The following is a 17,801-nucleotide window of genomic DNA, read 5'->3' on the forward strand; positions in this document are numbered from 1 at the left end:
CATTTTTGCTTTACTTTGACCTGCTCTGAAAACAACTAAGAGAACTATGTTTTTCCTCTCCACTGTAAATTCCTACTAAAGCTAATAGAACAGCATTGTTTCAATACCGATGCCAGTACTTTTGAGAAGTAGCATTTGAAAAAATTACAACTATGATGAACTTAATCAACTTTTTACGTTTAATGTAATTTGGGAATTAGAAACAGCACATAAAAATATGTGCATTCTAGATCCTTGTTAGATCTTGCTATTACTCAGTTATACAAGTGAAATTCAGGAAAAATAGGAAATGTCCTGAGGGAAAATTTGAGGTGCACAAACCCCAAATGTTTCATTAGAAAACATAAAATAAATATTAAAGTAAAACAATAAGCATATATACATTCAATACTGTAAGATGTTGCTTCACAACAGATGGTAAGTTTTGGTACAATCCCTCAGTGAGTGTGGGAATGCTGTTTGGTAAAACTCTCATACCTGATTAGGTTAATGTGATTATTGAAACCTCTGCTAAGGCTTCGGGCAGGCATTTGGTCCAACCAAAGCACAGGCTGGTCAGGGTCAGCTATCCTACAAAGACAAAGAACATTAACAATGGCACATATTTTGCTCCATGTAGTACTTTTAATAGAGCTTTGTTCACAGACAGAACAATTTGAGGCAAAAACTAGAATTTACAGATTACAAAAAAGTATATTTTATTGAAACACGGGTTTTTTCTTATGAAAACCAATTCAAACATTTTACTTTTTTTGGCATTTGAAACTCCTAAGTTTTTGTTTGCCTTAGCTGCAATGGATCCTGTCTTTCACAGCTTTGCTTCAATCAGCAAATGCTGTTCCCAACTCTTTCCTTTCTTTAGAGAAAAATGGAGTATTTTCAGAAGTGCACTCCTTGTACCTAAACCATCCTTGTCTTCTATCAGAACACCTTCTAGTTACAGAATGGTAGCAAGTGTTCATTTTCTCCTCCATGACTTCATCCCTTTGGTTAGCTGAAGCATGCATCATTATTACAACAGTATAAGGCTTGTTCTCTCTCCTCTTTTACCATTACCTTCGCCACTTTACAGCAATGTCAAACATATCTCTCCACTGCATCAGTCTGGTCTTCCCATTCATCCGAACTTTTGAGTTTGCCCAAGTCCGCTGCACAGCTTGCATTACTTCTAGAGTGGCCAATCCCATTGCTGAGGTGAGGGAAGAGAAGAGAGGGACCAACAACAGAAACAGAAAACCAATTAGAGCCACTCATTTTTGTACAGATGGGAAAACTGAAGCAGGAAAGCAATGCATTTATACGAAAAGAATTGACAACATCAATAAAGCCTGGAAGATCATGACTTCCAGTCCCCAGCTAGGTCAAGAAACTGCTGACACAATGATTATTTTAATTTTAAATTTTTTATCTGATTTAAAAGAAACAGAGCATAAAACCAATTTGCAGATAGCAAAAGGTATAGCATTCAATTATCACCACATGGATTTTAATTCCCACTCAAACTTACAGAGAATTTTCAGTATACCTCTATGTATTCTTTTATTTGGAAGAAATCCTGGTGTCTCATACTGCATCATTGAACCCAGATGATCAGCTACACATATGAGCTCTTGCACATCAGGCTTATAGCTTTCAAAATTCTGAAATAACACATCTCTTACAGAGGAGAAAAACACACGTCAGATGTAACTTGGCAACAAAAGTCCTGAAAGCATTAGACAAACTAATCTGTGTTTTACAAATCAATACTATTTGTGAGAGAAACAAAAGCAGTATAAAGAACACTCATTTCTCCTCCCAGCCCACTGAACATACACAGTACATGGCAGTTACGCTCAATATCTCGAATTAATTCAGTCTTACTGAGATCTTACTATTAAGTAGATCTTATTACTGTCACAACCAGTATTTCACCTTCAGACTTGCTCATAATAAGTGATACTAAATAAAGTTCACAGGTACTACATTATCCTTCACTGTTACACTCACCCTGATTAACCTATAACTACATAAGAAAAGGATATGCATAGACCCTGGAAGTCTTATTCCCTTAACTTATCCCATAATTCTGTAAAAGCTTCTTGTGCTAAAAAGGTGGATTCCATTCCACATACACAAAAGCCAGAAATTTTTATGGAGCAATTTTTTTACATAGACAAAGTGAATACATGACAATATATGTCGAAACTGCTTTACAGCAGGAGAAATTGCTATCTTTTCTTTAGTTACATGATTTTAAAATCTGTTCTAATAAATCTCTTGTTTTGTTGAGTGAAGTCACCCTCCTCCTAAAATCCTGGTTATCTAAGTTAGTTTAGAGAACATTTTCCCAGTGAAACCCAGCTGCCATTAAAGATACAGTATCTAGAAATTACATCTATAACAAAATGAAACACACAACAAGAAACTGTAATAAGGGTACTATGTAACACTATACTGAGCATCTCAGACTTATCTCTTAACATTGATTCCAAGACAATAATAGAAGAGTTAACCAGTAAGACCATAGAATATGAAAGAACAATATGTGAATATTATTATGTAAAGACAGAAGTGAAGAAAATCATCCTAGGTTTAATTCTTCCTCTTTTATGAGATAAACCAACTCTTATGATCTACTAAAGGATTTAAACACTCAGTGGAATTGTACTTTCATATAACATTAAATATGTGAGTGCCTCAGAATGGCACTTTAAAAAGTCAAACTGAAAAAAACCAAATCACATTCAGAGTAGGCACAAAAAAAAATAAAAATTCTCACTTTATATGTGGCTGTAACCCTGGCTGTTCTTCATAATTTTCTATAAGAAAAGGAAGATTTTTGGCCCAGTGGTCCTTGAAATTTCCAGGAAGATCTATATCAGTATTATACTCTGTAAGAGGGGTATCCAAATGCGCATGCAAATATCTAGAATATTCTGGAGGAAAGAAATAAAATTAAATACTATTTGTATAATCAGTCCACTTATGTCATTACACAAAACCAGTAACCAGATTATATGTTTGTCAGTTAAACAACATGACTTTAATAAGTCATTATTTTTAGATAATATCATTTTGCTATTAGCCAATTTCCAAAATAGAAGTAAGTCTTTTTCAATTGAGTATTACAATATGCTTTACCATTATACAGAAAGGTGTATTTCATTTTTGGTCCTAGTTTTTAACTGTATGAACAATAAGAACCTGTGTATTTCATTTTGTTAACATGCTCAACAGTACTCATGAGAATATACACTGGTTTCTTTAAAATGGCCAGAACTACAAGCAAGTTTGCACTTTTAAGGTTCTTGAAGCATTGAAGAAAATTAAAAAAAAACAAAACCAAACCCCAATTCCAACTTACCTCGGAGGTATTTCACTTTCAGATATTCTGGGCTGGCCTTCTGTCCTGGTAGTGGATCATTTAACATAACTTTGGTCTGAGCTTTTATGCCTTCATAAAACTGTCCCATTGCAACATGGCTAAGACCTTTCATGTACTGGCACACTTCATTGTATGGTTCTAGCTGTAGACATCTCTAGGAGATTAAAGGAATGAAACACCCATATATCAAGAGAGAGAAAGAGTATCTTCAAATAATCTAACCTGTCTGGTCAGAAGACCACCTGAAAAGATTTCCTGATTATTAAGATTCACTTCCATCACTATTTCCTTTCAAATGATGCTGAGCACTTAAACTGCAAGCAAATGTAAGAAAAAATATTTTCCGCTTTATTAAAGGGAAAATAACCCCCTGCCAGTGCAAATTTGCTTTGCACACTTTAGTCAGTATGAAGAGAGATCATGTTTGCTCTAACAATATTAGCACTACAGAAGTGTCAATGTTAGCTAGATGAAATTAGAAAAAATATTCTCCTGACAATATTAGTAACATGTCACTTTTGGCTACATATCTATATATATATATATACATACATATGTGTGTGTGTGTGTGTGTGTATATATATATCTATATATAGTGCCGTTTCTTGCATTCGTCTCTTCAGTACTTCATACATTAGTACACTTCTATGGTAGTCAACTATTTACTCTATGTCTACATCTGTGTCTTGGAAGTTGATGTATCTTTTTAATTACACCAGTATCTACAAATTATGTTATATCAGGTGAATGTGTAATAAGACGCATAAAGTTAGCACAGACTCATTTAGAAAGGGATGGAATAGTTTCTACATCTTATGTCATTCCTTGTTTTATGGATATCGACATACAATTAACATGTACCTCTGTTGTTCTGTCTACAAAATGAGGCAGTTATTTAATGTCAACAGACATAGGTAAGACTTCTTTTACCTATGGCAACAGATACATTTTTGCAAGCTCAGTGAATTGCAACATATTCTGAATTTTTCAAAAGAAAATACTCCAGAAAAATTAGATAAACATTGGAACTTATTTTAAATTTAGAATTCCAAAGACTAGTACATTTCATCTTTCACCAGATACGGAAAAAGCTTTAGGTTTCAAATAGAACTTAAATATTAGCAAGAAGACAATTACCAGTTTAAAAAAATACATAAAACATTTCAAACAGAGTTTGGTTTTAGAAATACATAAAACAGTTAGAGAAATGATCTTAGCTTAAGCAAAATTCCATTTTTAATTAAAAACTGTAAAGTTTTAGACATTGTTTATGACAGATCTCACAAAAAATAATTTTAGTTTAAATGTACACATACTCAGAAAGAAAAACTTTGAAATTTGTCCATTTTATTGCACTTGCTGAATACAAGTCCTTGTTAAAACATTTTAATTTGGTATTTACTTAGGGCCTGCTTACCTTAAAATTCTTTAGTGCTTCATCTAAACTGCCATGATGATAAAGCATCATTCCTTTGAGCTGTAGCGTCTGAACATGATTTTGATTTAGCAGTAAAGCCTTCTGGAAATTCTCTGTAGCAGCATCAAAGTTGCCAAGCTCTCTAGGTGATTCCACAAAGTCAAAAGTGAAAAATATAGAAGGTAACAGTGACAACAAAATTAATTGTTAAAGATTGCTTTAATGTGTCCAAAGGGGATATCATTAAAGAGAAACACAGTACTAATGGAAAATTTCTGTAACAAAAGCAGTAATTTTGCAACTATTCTTCTGTGGTACTAATAGAACAGCTGCACAGAGTTTTTACTCCCAGAAATACGTACTCTGAAATACAACCCCACAAGACCACAAATCTTCACAATCCTCAGTAGACATAAAACTGTAAAAATACATACCTATGGCACTTCTTCAGAAACTAAAATAAATAAAACTTCACCAGAAAGCATTCTCGGAAAGTACTATCTTTGACAGGTCTTTTTAACTTTTAAATATAAACACATTTTAAAAAATTTACTAACTACTTAAATGCTAATTAAGAAGAAAGCACATGGTGTTTGAAATCTGAAACTAACTAAAAATTTATTGACTGAAATTACTCCATGTGCAGGACAGCTGTACATGTAAACAGACAGTAAAAATAGCCTTGGAGACACTGTTATGAGAAAATTAAAACAGAAATACTACACAAATTATCTTCATTTCTTTTTAATCTAGTACACTGACTTTTTTAAGTTTAAGGTATAAAATTCTTTCCACATCAAATAGACAAAATTAATCCAAACAAGAGCAATACCAGAAAAAAAAAACAAACACACAAGATCTACTACTTTTAAATACATTTGCCAAAAAAGAATTTTTAGGCAGAATAGTGATTAACCACAGATCTTTGGTTCAACATAAAAGCATGAACACTGAAGTCACTATATTTGAAGCAGGATTTAATTGGCAAAACGCTGTAACTCATATTTCACGGAAAGACAAATAAGGCTAAAAATTGTCTACTTTCACTTAAAAACAATTCTTCAGAAGGTATTTTTACACATTGTATTTAAAATTTCATTTGATGCAGAAGAAAGAGCATGAACTTAAGATGAAAGATTTTAGAAAGAAAGAAGAATTTGACAACTGAAGTTAGCTGTGCCCCAGAGAAATGAGATTATTATTTCTCCCTGTTGTAAGACCAGAGTGCTCATGAGGAAGTCATTCAGAATTATGGTAGTTACTCACTAGTTACAGTGTACTCAGCTATTAAAACAATACTCTATTCAGATTCTGGCTTCTCTAACTGCTGAGCCTATACAAGAGTCAGCAGTAACTGTGCTTTGTACGTTAAGTTCTGAAAAAAACAAATTTAAAAAAAAGTTAGTTTCTTTACACTCCTGCCTCCATTATTTCCTGAGGATCAGAGAACTTTGGAGGCACGGGACACTGAGAGGGAATAAAAGCAACAAATTTTAGCAGATTAGATTAGGGATATTCTGGTTAAGTAACTTTTGGTTTGTAAAACAACAATGCAATGCAAAGTGAGATATTTTAAGGCTTGCTTTTTTTCTCTCCTTCAAAATAAAATTTATTCAGATTAAGGTTTCTTGGGCACAGGGTAGAACAGCTGATCAATTAGAGAGGCAGTCCCACATCCAAAAAACAGAACAAAAACTTTAAAGCATTTATTGGAAATGTAGGAATGCTCATCTTTCAGACTACATTACTGACTATTATTTAGCACCTTGAAAGTACTTGCAAACCACAATAAGTCTCACAGAAAAGCTCACGAGGAAATCAGTGGTTCTACATTGTGTTTTGAACTTAGATACTTGTGGTAAGTAAGGTACAAGTCCACAAAAAAACCATTTTCTTACTGAAAACTGCCATTTACCTAACCTTTGAGTCTGGGAGACTCAAAGAGATATAGGAGACTGAATTAAAAATACAAAGCAAAACTAGAATTTATTTATATTGAACGTATCCTGACATAGCCATACCAACTGCAGGACCTACCAAATGCACATTTGATTCTGCACAATTTTGTAACAAGTGTTTAAAACTTTAAGAGTACATTTTAAAGAAGACAATTAGATAGAAATCTCACTTTAAAACTACTTCCAAATGCAATTACCTGTAGGCTTGCCCCAGACTTTTATACGCATCTATGAAGTCTGCTTTCTGCTTCAGAGCTTCTTTGAACGATTCAATGGCTTCCTACAGAAAGGGACCAACAGAATAATTTATCACTTACTACACTGATGAAATTTCAGCATCCTCAGTAATTCCTAGCCACAGATTTACAGTTATTCATCGAAACCTTTGGAAGGAACAAACAAGGCATAAATTTATTATGAATCTACAGAGTAATCATCATATAAAATAAATACTGAAACATCTTTTACAGCAATGACAGATTTAGCTGAAATTCCTTAGTCTAATATCCCATGGGAATGAGTAATTCTTTTAGCATTTTAATAGAATTCAGAGATGAAATCCCTTCAGAGTTTGCTTTCAAGCTCCCTATGGCAAAGCAATCTCTTCTCACAGTGTGCCTTCTTAATTCATAATACACCTCTTTTTTTTTTGGAGTCCAAAAGATTCCTTCAAATCTGTACTTTGACTTGAATTGTTTCATTGTATTCTTTGTTATTTGCACAGTTAGTAAACACTCTCGAGGGATTACAGAGTAAGTGATCACCCTCACACAATAGCACATACTGTTGCTGTGAGGAATACAATGTAATAAAAATAAAAGCTAAAAATATATGGATATGGTTAAAGAAATCTTCTTCAAAGAATTTCATTACGAACTCAGCTTTTCAAACAGTACTGGTTATACAAACTGGCATACACAATACTGAGACTTAGAATTAAGGATGGAGTAAATCAACTACTTTATATTACTAAGGAATGTCTGAAAAGTATCTTGAAATCTAAAGTACAATAATTTAAATGCTATAAGGAAAGAATCGCTATCTTCAGTAGACTTTAAAATTCTTATTTAGAAAAACTATCAAATATATTTTGAGCACTACAACGTGCACAAAAATATCTACTGACCAAAAATGTAAGACAATCACCTACCTCTTATTACTTATCAATTAACCAATAAATAATAATTAACCTATTATTAATAGGCTCATGTCCTCTAGATAAGTTTTAAAACCAAGATGACTATTCCCAAAAGCAGTGATCCAAAACAATCTCTTTTCACTCTGCCACCCTCACCCCAAATCTCAGTTTTCAGAAGATATGTACAACTTTCCTTTGAGAAGTCATCTGAACCTGACTGGAAGCTAAGGTATAGCTGGGGATGAAAAGCCACTCAGTCATAATCTCTCTGAACCTGAATATTAGAGAGGGATGATACTTCCTTTGAGGAAAGAAACTGGGGGGAAGGAGGTGATGCAGAAATGTGTTGATCTGCATATCAGAAAGAAGAAAACTTTGCTTCTATTTTGTAAATTGAGACAGTATTATTTTTTTTCAGCTGTATTTTCACCATTGTTTTCTGGGGTCTCTGTTGCCTACATCAAAAATCAGAAATTCAGACTGTTATTAGCAAGTAACTCATCTGACTGCAATAAGATACACATAGTAAGTTCAGTAACTGCCTGAAGTTCTCACAGCATACACTGAGAGCATGGAAAAAATACCAGCTTGAGTACTAAAAAAATGAGGAAGTACACTGCTAAAAAAAAGGGAAATACAAAGAGCAGTGATTGCCTGTGAAAGATAGTGGGCTGAAACTCAGGAGTTCTGGGCACTTTCAGGATTTCTTCATACAATTGTTAAAATCCCAAGCTATTAGCAGAGGTTTAAAAAAAAAAAGCTTCCATTGTTGGAATTCACTGTTGGAATTTAGGAATGATGCAGTTGCATCTTCACTTTTCAAACCAAGAATTTCAAACAACTTATCTAATTTCTCTCTCCTCTGAAAAATGGCAAAAGTATCTGTAAATACTTTACAAGCAAGAAAAAGGTGCAGTATTCCTACATCTAAAACCCAGAGAAGTTTTGAGTCATAAAATGGTGAAAAAGTAAAAAAACATGGGAAGAACTTACTTCCCTTATGATTTTCAAAACTGAGGGAGCACCTCTGTTCCCTCAGTTTAGATACCAGCATTCCAGAAACAAGATATAACCAAAATAAACATGCATAAATGCAGGGCTCTGTATCAGCAGTTTCCTTGATTACCTTCTAGCTCATTCAAGGAGGAATTTATAATTATTTTTCTCTTCATCTCTTTTTCCTTCCCAAAACCTACAGAATCTCCATTTCATTTTGAAATTTTGAAGATAACCATACAAATATTAGCAGAGGTTCTAAATACAAACATCTTTCAAAGCATTCCATAAACATGTCAGTTATCACTTATTTATCAACATCCAACTGGTCCTGTAAGACCAGCAGTATTTACATGTCATATGATGAAGTATTACAGTCAGCAGTGGCATATTTTCATTTTGGTTGCACTCTTTTGCCTTAAGAAGTCTTCCTTTTGTGAGAGAAAATACATATATCAACACCTATTTTATGGAAGTAACTTCAAATAGAGGGTATTGTCCTACATGACCTATTATTTAATACAGCTTTACCTTCAAAAGTCCTCTGTGAAAAAAGGTTAAGCCTTTATAAAGCATAGCTACAGGCTGGTTTTTGTTCAGTTCCAACGAGTGCTGAAAATCATCATGGGCTGTTGCATAATCCTGCAATAAAGTAGATTTTAAGTGACAGAGGAAATAAAGAGAAATACATGCTTTCATTTTCATAAAGCAAACTACAGAACTTTGTTTAACATACAGAAGTCAGCCTCAGTGCTAAGCAGCAATGATTATCCTCCTAATCAGACCATCAAAGAATAAGAAATACACTTCCAACTTTTACAGGAAGTGCTATACAGAACATAGTAACGTAAGTGAAAAAAATAGCTGGAAACACAGTGAAATCAGAAGAATCAAGTGGGAAAACAGCTATTTAGTACCTATACAATCTTTCAAGATGAAGTTTTACATTACAGCATTAAAAACAACACACAGATTAAATAGCAAAATAGGATGTTAGCATTTTTGTAGGAGTTTTGTTTGTTTGTTGTGAGAAGTGGGTTTTTTTAAGTATATGGAGCACTTACTGCCTTGGCCATAAGTTTTTTCCTTTTTAGACTGGTGTTCACCAATACTAATTAAATGCAGCTGTAGGTTATAAATCAAGTCAAAAATCTTTATTCGTATGCTACTCAAACACACAAAAAAATCTGAAATGTGCATGTAAGGTATTTGCCCTCTGATTCTCTGCATTAAACAGACATGCAGATGAAATACTCAAAGAATATCTCTGAACTGTCAAGAAGTCAACTACAGGAGAATCAGAGTTTTTGTTGTTATATTGTTTTGGGGTTTTTTAACTAATTAGGAAAGAATGTAACTAAAGTAACAAGTGGCACAAACAACAACAAAATAATCAACAACATCCCTGCAACCAAACACAAACAGAATCCCCAAAATCCACTAACCTCAGATATGAAGTAAAGGGTACCTCTGTGCCTGTAGAGCCGTGCTGATGGTTGTAGCTGAATAGCTTTGGTGAGATCAGATAATGCTTCACTGATTCGTCCCAGTGGGGACAATATCTAAGAGTATAAAACCATAACATAGTTTAGAGCAAACAGAGCGAATAGATTTGTTTTAAAAAAATGAAGATTATTCTCTTCCACATTCAGTTGTAGGAATAACTGTATTTGCTAAAATAGGCTGGAAAGTTCCACTATAAATTTCAGTACTTATCGCTTTTAAGCTCCCATCAGAGAGAAAATCTGAAAGCACGTTTCTCAAATATATCAGTGTAAATGAATACCACCAATAACATTTGCAGAAACCTAGTATGCCCAATTAAAAACAAGTTGGTCAAAATAAAATACTCCATTTCAAGCTATTTCAACACACTCAAATGAAAATGTAATCAAAATATTCTCACATAGCTAATTTTGAAAAAACACTCCCCTCAATGAAAAATGGTCTATTTTCCCATTATTTGAATGCCTTTCATATTTTTAGATTACACTAAAAATATTAAAATTGTGAATATTATAGCAGCTATCATTATACAGTATGATGGTTTTAATATTATGTTTTTGATTTGTCTACCAAGCTGCATCTTGAAATCCATTTTCTGTAATTATTTTGGCAAAACAAAAACTTGATTTTCAAAGTAAAAAAATATATGTGAATTTGAATGATATTTAACTTATATACACAAATATAGAATCAATGCATTTTGTTAAAAACATATACTTTGTAAGTTTGGCATTTTAACAACTAGTACTAATCATACAATTCCTAACGTGATGGTAGGTGCAAACAATAAGGGGTCAAGCAATATTTGAATTCACTTCCTATAAAAAAAAAACCCCAAACATGTATGACCTTCCTATACAGTACGTTAAAAGTTGAAAACTTAAACGTAATATATGCCATTTTGTTGGCTATAGTAACTCCATATGGTCTATGTTTTATTTTAAAAACATTCCACAAATTACAGTGAGAACAAATATGTATGTTTTAAAAAAAAAGGAGTATTCACAGAAGAATGCAGAGAAGAGTTTTAGTCACTAAATCAGTGAAGAAATACTTGAAAATACTATATAACTGCAAATTCTCCAAAAGTCTGAAAAGTGACAAAAAATGCTCACTTCTGCTCGCTGTTCAAATACTTCAGGATGATCTGGTTCTAGACTAATCACCCGACTGAGCTCAAACAGAGCAAGTTCAGCATTTTTCATATCCTGAAAAGAAGAAAAATGAACAAGGTCAACATCCACGCATACTTAGACTAATATACTCTCAAGATGAAGGACAACTAAATTGGCTAAGTTTCTGAAAGCGTATCAGTTTACATTAACATAAAGATGTAGTATTCTACAAATAGCTGAAAAATAACATCTATCTGCTACAAACAAGAAAAATGAACTTTGCCTGTACACATCTCCTTTGTGATGTACCTCTAATAATTTATTAATGTAACTGTGAATAAACATTAGATTTATGGTTCCGTAAGTCCCTTTCTTGTCAGCAAAGCTGGTTCAAGCTCTCACATGAACTCCAACACAATTATACTCACACCCACCAGTGTTTTTGTCAGCACAATCTGTAACTTAATCTAAGTAGTACCGGTGGTTGATTCCATCAGCATCTTGCCTATCTAAATTTTTATATTTTCCTCAATAAATTGTAGGATTGTCGCGGTCGAGGCGGGGAGGCGACATGGGTTTCAGGATACCAGCAGCTTTTTTATTGCAACAGTACAGCTACCTTTATACAGTTCTGGGGTGACACATGTACACACAGCATTGGTTTACCATATCATAACAACTCATGATTGGACATACAGCCACATGTCCAAACACCATAGGTTGACATTCCTCACAGGAAACCCACTGTGTCACAGTCCCCACTGTCCGTGGTTAACCCTCTGCCAGGTGTAAGAAGTTCCATCTTCAGTATCTCAGTTTACTGAGAGCCCAGAACCAGCTGGGCTCCCCAACATAGGATGGAAGCAGTTACTTAATTAGAAAAAAGTCCAAGTAGTTATATTGCAAGTTCTATAGCAGATTTCATTGATCTTTTTCTCCTTTTTCAGAAATATTGCACGTGCTTAACATCATCTTTGTCTCTTGAAAGTGTCATCACAAAAACTTTTATGAAGTGAAACTCTGTCAACATCATGGAAGTAGGACAGCATGAAGACTTTGTGGTGTACTTATCAAGTTCTAATCAGTCTATCTACTCCTGTTACAGGCTTTCTTACAGTTTAGATTCAATTAATTCAGTCGGATATTAATTTGAATTATTATCTACTTACATGTAGTCCTTTTTTTCCATATGCTATCCCTCGTCCATAAATTGCACTAACCAGCTCTGGTTCTTCCTGTTGTGATTTAAAACAAATAAAATATTCAGTTGTGGTGCGGGTTTTTTTTTGTTTGGTTGGGTTTTTTGTTGCTGATGTTGTTGGTTGGTTTTTTTTTTAAGCTATCTTTCTTCAATACATATTTAATTCTAGCTGATCTAATGTAGTAAGCAATGAACAGTTGCCAGGCAAAGAAATTGACTGTATTACAGTCCATACTTTCATATGTTCACAATTTCAAATTCAATTTAATGGAATTGTTCTGGAGTATTTGTCTGGTAAAAAAGCAAACCAGAGTGCAGTTATAGTATAATGCTGGTGACCATCTGTCAGAAGATATGTACACAAATTTAATTAGTTGCAACCTTACTGGTAATTATATAACTTGTCTAATGTCACTGAACTGATAACAATCATACAATTCAGCCATTCAAAGCTTATTTTGTATGTAATTTAAATTTGAGATTTAAAATTTGGACGCAGGATATTGTGACATCCTGATGAAATTTATATTCACCTAAAAGCAGAGGTATTCTATCAAAATAGTTCTGCAAAATTCAACCAACCTGCCTTGAATTAGACTTAAGTTCATGACTTTCCTACTTTGGCACTTAAGGGGGATGCATCTTACATAGTGAATCTACTTCTTGTTCAATGCTATTTACTCCAACCACAGTTTCCCACTCAGATTTCAAAAACTACACTGCAAAACTGTTTTCTCAACAGAACAATGCCTGTGCAATCAGCTTCCCTGAAAACCAGTTGAGAATCACACCATCTTCTCACCTGCAACCAACACAACTGCGCTACAAAAATTTATAGCACTGGCCTGGTCTTATTTAACTGGGACAACTGCCAAGAAACAAACTCTTTCCCAGGAAACAAACTCTTCCACTGACAAAACAACAGAATACCGGGCACACCAATGCTGGCAGCTTGCCAGACGTGAGCTCATTCCAAGTCTACACTTACCAACATCAGGTAACTTCCTACTTCTAACACCATGGCTAAGCAAAGCTGTTTTATTATTAAATGCTCTAATAGTCACTTCATATGTGTTTAAAATTGCCTTATGGAAGACAGAGTGAACAATAAAAGCCTTTCAGACATACTATGAGCATGATAATAATTTAAACAGATGTGTGCATTGCAGAGGTACTCTATTAGATACACACTTCTTACAGTATCTTGCTATAGTCACTGTATCTTGCTTATCTTCATATTAAGTTTCCTTCTGAATAGAGACAGGAAACAATATGTAAATCCAGTGATATTGGAAGTAGGATTTTCTCCAAAAAAAATCTTCATATTAAAACCAAATCAAAGACAGGGATCACCAAACACCTGTATCAAACAATGAAACAAACAAAAACAAAAGCACACAAAAAATACATTCTGGTTCTCAGATAAATTCCCAGCAATAATTCCATTAAATTGCCACACTTCCAGTCAATTTAAGCATGAGCCATATGACAGTGTAGAAGAAACACAGGTTATAATTTGCAGTATTGCAAACTTAACTACTACTTAAGTGCACAAGATATTGAATTCTTTATCTTTAAAAGAAACTTCAAGATTTTATCAGGAAAAAACCCACAATGTTGAAGTATCAGTTATGTTTTATTTATACATTAAAGTAATCAAATGTTTACCAGTGAAGAAGAATAAACCCATCATACAAAATCATTTATCATCATGAAAGCAATGCATTACTTGCCCCACACACTGTCAGGGTTTTTTCTGACAGATGTTACTGGCAACATGCTGTCACTCCAAAAAAATCCACATTAAAGTATCTTAGCCTACAGATTAAGAGGACAATCTAAGGAACTTGAGCTTTGCAGAGGTCAGGTTGCTAAAAACACATGACTTTTTTTTTTCAAAGTGACATAAAAACTTTATTCCTACAGATGAGAAAAATACTTACCAAATAACCAAGATACTGATCACCCAGTTTTAAGAGTGTGTTTATGTTTGGATGGGAAAAAAAATGAACAAATACTAGAATAATTACTCTCATTTAAAAATCCTTAACTGAATATTTGTTTTAGTAAAAGCCCTATGTTGCAATGGATAATTTCATAAAGTTATTTTTTAGGAGTCTAAACACAAAACTTACCTGCAGCATTGTTGAAAAATGTCGTATAGCTTCATCATACAAGCCGTTGCCAATCAACACGTAAGCAATTGCTAACAAAACATTACAAAAGTAAATTAAACAGCAAAAAATCTGTCTTTGTTTTTGATATATTTTACAATGGTTGTACTTAATATAAGTTCCTACATTGCACTGAAGGTTAAAGTAGGCAGAAGATTCCTGAACTCCAACTAAAATTATATGACTTCCCTTGACCATCACACAGTAGTTCATTAATTACTCAATTCACACTGTGTTCTTCAGAATTGTTTTGGGGGTTGTGGTTTTTTTCTCATTTTTACAGGTTTTTCAGGAAAGGGTCTGTGTTTGCTACCAAAGTACTTAGGATCAGGAAAGGTACCATGATTCCAATTCAGTAGCCAATTCATGTTTTCTCAGTTAAAAGTGAGCCTGGCTATCACTGACTAACTTTTTTTTGGATAATTCCATTAGAGAACTTCCCCTTGTTTGTGCACATTTCGCTAAACCTTATTAGCTCATACTAAGTTTTTCCTTCATTTGAATTAACTAGGAATACCTCAACTAAACTGATTTCATTATTTATAAAAATGAGACTGAAAAACTACAGAGTCTCTACCTATGTTATAATTATGAAAAGCTTTAAAGGCCTTGCATATCCGCCCACTTTGAAGTAGAAGCCAAGTGTTTGAAACAGAAACAGACCACTGTTTTAGAAACATGTTCCTGTAATCTCCACAAGATACAAAAACACAGTCAAATCACAAGATTGGAAAGCTGCAGCTGTGCTTGCCTGACTGAAGTTCAGTTCTGACAGTTGAATATCTCAAGATTGTTTCATTTTGCATGTTTTAATCTCTTGCAGTTCTTAACTCTGGACTAAGCTTTGTCTACACTGACCACAAAATCCAAGTATCTTGAAGACCAGAGCAATGAAAAGAGAACTTTTCTCCAGGCAGTTTGTTCAAACAGCTGGTAGTCAAACTAAGAACACGGATTCACCTTTCGCATTACTTAGTGATGCGTTTTAGCAATCATCCAAAGAACAGAAGAGGCACCTATTAGTGTATTTATTTACTCAAACATGAGAAGAGACAAATAAGTAAATTAGAATAAAGGTATTTTTAATAGGACACAGACACTTCTCTGTGAAATGCATTTAATTCTAGCTTGTCGCATTCTCAGAGTATTTTTATTATGCAGAAGGAAATATTCATGTGAAATATAAACTCTTTCCTCGATACATAAAAAGCTTTACTTGGTACAAATACATAGCATTGCCAAAAGACGGAAAAAAATCGGCAGAGTGAAGAATAGGTTGAAGAGCTCTTGAATTTTCCTCATTTCATTCTCCTCCAAGACTATATAGTTATTAGTATCAACTTAGGATTTCAATCCCACAACACAGAAAAGCTGGCATGTGAAATACAATCAACTCAAAAAAGTGGAGGAAGCAAGATAAAGAAGACTCATATTGTCACTCAATTGTCCTGCTCATAATTACTTAATTTTGTTTATCCAAGACACTCAGCAAAATGCAGGAGGTCATAAACTATGTAAAACTATGGCAAGTGGTTGACAGTTAGTAGCTGATACAGTATCAGCTTCTTTTTAAATTGTCTTTTTGATTTTTTCAGCTTTAATTAAATATCACAAAAATGCAAGTATTATGAAAAATCAAAGGGTTTAAAATGGTCCATTAGCCAAAGTATTTGGGTACCGACATTGCTTCAGAATGCTCCATACATTTCCACTACTTTTTCTCAGAACAGATAAAGGTAACACGCACAAAAAAGGACCCAGGCTCCACTATGACATATTTGGAATAAAGTGGGTAGGTAGGTGCCAGCCTACATGCCAAACATAAGGACAGAGACCTTCTGGCACAGTCTTCCAAGTCTACAGAACAGTTGCTAAAAGCATCAGATATTTGCAGCTGAATAGAAGTTTGGTGTTCCTTGCAGGATTCTATGAATGTACTTAGGTATGAGAGGAATATGAAAAGAGATTAAGCCCTCAAATTTTTCTGCATAAATCTGTGAAGGCAGAAATTACGTCAGGAAAAAAACTACTTAATTGTTTTTAGTTCATTAGACAGGAATAAAGTCTCCCTTCACTCTAACATAGAAAGATTGTTCTGCTGCCTTCCTTGACATACATTCTCAACAATCTTTATGCTGCCTCACAATACCTCTGCTTCCTACACAGGATACCAGTTTGGAGAAGCAGTGCAAGTAACTCCTTCCATAAGTTCTTTGAGAAAAGTATTTCCTGTTGCTTTATTTGACATGTCTCCTTTTTTTACGCTAAGTGTGCTTTAAAAACAAATGTCAGATACCAGCCTAGGACATAATTCAAAAAGCCTTCCTGCTGCCTATAAGTGTTGATAGGTAGAACATGTGGAGAGGGGAAGACAGATCCAAGATCTATGTTTGATAAATAGCACATTGCATTGGTAAAATTTTCTGCATGTTTGAATAGTTTCAGTCATCAATAACAACAGTAAAAGGAAAGCAGGAAGTAGATGAGCCTGTTTAAAAGGATTTAATCTAAATGCTTTTTGAACATCTGCTTAACCAGACAAGGTGAAAAGTTCCATTGCACAAAGCAGGAAAGACTTCTAGCAAGATAAGTATTTTCTTTGTACGACCAAGGAAAACTCACTGTATTTTCAGACTTATTGGAACACTTAAAAGTTAATGCACCTATAAGGAATAATCAGTTCATTTTCAAAATGTTGTACTAATAATTAGCACATCATTCACTTGCACAAACCTTATTTAAGGCATCTTACCCAATTCTTCATTTGTGCTGTCATTATCAGTAGCAAAAGGAAACCGTTTTTGCTCTGCAAGCAACTTCGCTTGACTCTGTAAAACATCACGTTTTTTAAGTGTTCAGTAAATGACAATAAAGAATTTAAGAGAAAATCCATGTCTTAAATCATTAAGATAAAGCCTTAAATGGCAAA

The 17,801-nt window shown here is 33.9% G+C and overlaps 1 protein-coding gene across 1 annotated transcript in view; it reads right to left on the reverse strand.

The window, feature by feature from the left end:
* Nucleotides 1–17,801, reverse strand: part of TTC13 (tetratricopeptide repeat domain 13) — a 40,709-nt gene that overhangs the window by 17,102 nt on the left and 5,806 nt on the right. Inside the window, exons 3-15 of the mRNA XM_050314298.1 lie at nucleotides 17,625–17,700; nucleotides 14,834–14,904; nucleotides 12,667–12,732; nucleotides 11,498–11,590; nucleotides 10,322–10,438; nucleotides 9,408–9,518; nucleotides 6,940–7,022; nucleotides 4,785–4,926; nucleotides 3,347–3,521; nucleotides 2,762–2,918; nucleotides 1,526–1,656; nucleotides 1,057–1,189; nucleotides 478–570 (exon numbers count right to left, since the gene is read on the reverse strand). Of these exons, the coding sequence (XP_050170255.1) occupies nucleotides 478–570; nucleotides 1,057–1,189; nucleotides 1,526–1,656; nucleotides 2,762–2,918; nucleotides 3,347–3,521; nucleotides 4,785–4,926; nucleotides 6,940–7,022; nucleotides 9,408–9,518; nucleotides 10,322–10,438; nucleotides 11,498–11,590; nucleotides 12,667–12,732; nucleotides 14,834–14,904; nucleotides 17,625–17,700 (1,448 nt within the window). The remainder of the gene's footprint in view (nucleotides 1–477; nucleotides 571–1,056; nucleotides 1,190–1,525; nucleotides 1,657–2,761; nucleotides 2,919–3,346; nucleotides 3,522–4,784; nucleotides 4,927–6,939; nucleotides 7,023–9,407; nucleotides 9,519–10,321; nucleotides 10,439–11,497; nucleotides 11,591–12,666; nucleotides 12,733–14,833; nucleotides 14,905–17,624; nucleotides 17,701–17,801) is intronic.

This window comes from Myiozetetes cayanensis, unplaced genomic scaffold, assembly GCF_022539395.1.
Source record: "Myiozetetes cayanensis isolate MyiCay16 unplaced genomic scaffold, myiCay2020 scf2-11, whole genome shotgun sequence".
Classification (NCBI taxonomy): Eukaryota; Metazoa; Chordata; class Aves; order Passeriformes; family Tyrannidae; genus Myiozetetes; species Myiozetetes cayanensis.